At 34.7% G+C, this 3,008-nt stretch overlaps 1 protein-coding gene across 1 annotated transcript; it reads left to right on the top strand.

The window, feature by feature from the left end:
- Positions 1–384: 384 nt before the first annotated feature.
- On the top strand, positions 385–3,003 carry LOC124895101 (probable peroxygenase 5; the record flags this gene model as incomplete). The annotated part of the gene is given in 3 exon segments (XM_047405561.1): positions 385–510; positions 1,949–2,092; positions 2,897–3,003. Coding segments are annotated over 3 exon segments (289 nt in total), but the record flags the coding sequence as incomplete, so codon positions are not given.
- Between the last annotated feature and the right edge of the window lie 5 nt (positions 3,004–3,008).

Here is a 3,008-nt window from a genome sequence, read left to right as displayed (position 1 = left end):
AGTAGTGGACCTCATATTATGTTGCTCATGCTCGATATGACAGGCTTGGGCGTGTTAGATTCCCACATTGTGACATCACAACTTGTTATGTGCGATTAAATTACGTAAAAATAAAAAGCGCAGTCCGGTGCACTAAAGCTCCAGCTATGCACGGTGTCCGGGAAAGGGCCTCACCACAAGGATGTATCGTACGTAGCCTTACCTTGCATTTCTGTTAGAGGCTGTTTCCAAGGCTCGAATTATGTCATATGTATCAAAATTATTTGTGACTTCCACCATAACGAGTCTAACGTCTATATGCTACTATTGGCAACATTATTTACCAAACACGAATAATTTGCACTATCAGTGTATATAACTTAAATCTTTCTTCACATTTTGAAGGTTCGTTCCTGAAAAATTTGAGGAGTTATTCAAGAAGCACGGACGAACAAACGCGAACGCGTTAACCGGAGATGAATTAGATGAACTGCTCAAGGCAAACAAGCAACCCAAGGACTTTTCTGGACAGTAAATACGCTTCTTTTTTTCTCTTTAAATCTCCGGAATTATGAAGTTTTATTAGTAAATTATCTGTTTAATTTTATAGGTGGTCATTCAATTTTTACTTAGAGAAAATGCACTGTTTTCACGCTAAACTATATACGAAATTATTGAGATACACCCAAACTTTAGAAAAGTCCTATTACCTTCTGGACTAATTAAAACCGTAATCTTGGAATCTTAGTGCCTACGTGGCACATACGTTGTGCCTAAGTGGACCTTCAGTGTGTTGATTTCACCGATGTGTCACGTAGGCACTAGGTTGCTCAAAATACAATTTTAATTAGTCCAATGGGATAATAGGACTCTCCTAAAGTTCAGGTGTGTCTCAGCAATTTCGTATATAGTTTAAGGTGGAAACGAAACATTTTTCCTTTTTACTTTGTTATACTAAAGTCGCTAAACTAATTTTTGTAATCGAAAATTTACTCAACTTTGCTCTAAGTATTGCAGAACGCCATAGAGAGGAAAGTATAGGTAAAAGTTGAATGGTTTTTGTTACAAGAGATAAGCATCTAGTATCCTTTTGAACTATGATTAAATTTGTTACGACATATTTCAACTTTAAGGGAGTGTTATTATCTCCCTGGATTAAATTTTAACGTATTTTGTCAACTTTTTTAGCTGACGTGACACATGACAGTCCTTCACGCGCCTCGGGTGTTTAACTTCACGCAAGGTGTTACATCAGCACAGAAGAGTGACGAAAATACTCTATAATTGAGTTAGGGGTAATAGGACCCTCGTGAAGTTGGAGTACTGTGTCGTAGCAACTTTGGCCATAGTACCCCGAATTCTTATATCTTGTTAGAAAGTATTCAATGATTTTTCATATACTTAGGTAAAGTGATAAGTTTATGTTACGAAAATAATTTAGTGACATCGTACTATGATACTTGAGCAAAGTCGAGTGATTTTTTTTTTAATTATAATAGTTAGTACTAATTTAACTATTTTGGTGCAGTAAAATAAAAATTGTGTGATTCATCGTAAAATTATCCCTTATTTTCTTTATTTTTGTGTTAAAAAAGTATGAGTGAAGCATCTAGCACCCCTGAACTATAACCAAATTTACTACGATATACTTTAACTTCATGGAGGTCCTATTACTCACTTGAACTCAATTTTAGCGTATTTTTATCAATTTTTTTAGCTGACGTGACATCTTTTGTCGATTTTTTTAGTTGACGGCGTGGCATTTTTGACGTAGGCTCCATGTTATGTAATAAAAGTGTCAAGTCAGCATAAAAGGGTGTCAAAAATATGCTAAAATTGAGTTCAGGGGATAATCGGAAATCGAATTCCTGTGAAGTTGAAGTGGGTCGTAGCAATTCTAGTTCGAGGGATACCGGATGCTTATCTCAAAAAATATTAATATATGGAAATAATTGGATGAATTATGCAGTATTGCAGCTAAATCAGAGTGGAAAATACTTTTTCTCCTTTGCAAAGACGAACATGGCATGTTGCCCAAAGAGACAGTTAGAAGTGTTTATGATGGCAGCCTTTTTGAACAAATGGCTCAAGAAAAGCAATCCAAGAAACACAAGTAAGTAATATAATTAATTACCTTCACTACATAAATTTTATTTTATTTATTTGTTAACGACGAGAATCTTGGAGGAACGATAAAGTTATTTTCACGTAATATACAGATTACGTGTTGATTTAGATCCGTCTATCAATTATCTCCTCGAACTATGGTCACAGTTGCTACAACACACTCTAATTTCACAAGGGTCTTAATACGCTCCTGAACTCAATTTTAGTATATTTTTTACATCCTTTTGTGCTGATGTGACACCTTTATTATATAAAATGGGATCCACGTCAAAGGGGTCATGTCAGCTAAAAAGATTTGACAAAAAGTGTCACGTCAGCACAAAAGGGTGACAAAAATACGTTAAAATTGAGTTCATATGGAAATAGGACTCCATGAAATTGGAGTGTGTCATAACAAATTTGGTCATAGTTCATGAGGGTATTAGATGCTTCACTCCTGCGTAAATTTAACTCTTATCTATTTGTTAACAAGGAGAATCTTGGAGGAACGACAAAGTTATTTTCATGTAACATATAGGTTACGTGTTGGTTTAGATCGGTCGATCAACCGTTGATATTTAGGTCATGATAGATTGCTAAATTACGTACTGGTGCCTCTGGGGTTCGAGAAAAAGATATTGAGTTTGTGTATGGTCGTAAACATACTACGTGGAAAGTTAGAATTAAAAAATTACAAAATAAGATAAGGCTCATTTTTTTGAAATGGACCAAAAAAAAAAAGTACGTTATTCTTTTTGAAACGGAGATGAGTACTTAATATTAATCTTATGATTGCTACTTTTTGTTGCAGGGGTAAATCAAGTACCTAAAAGGTGCAGAACTTTGAGTTTGTAAATATGAGTTGTGGTGTTTGTTTCTTTGTAAAATATAATGAAATGAAAAGAAGTATTACCTCGACCTCC

Source organism: Capsicum annuum, unplaced genomic scaffold, assembly GCF_002878395.1.
Source record: "Capsicum annuum cultivar UCD-10X-F1 unplaced genomic scaffold, UCD10Xv1.1 ctg79963, whole genome shotgun sequence".
NCBI lineage: Eukaryota > Viridiplantae > Streptophyta > Magnoliopsida > Solanales > Solanaceae > Capsicum > Capsicum annuum.
The sequence above is the reverse complement of the archived record's forward strand: the minus strand, read 5'-3'. Positions and strand labels throughout refer to the sequence as shown.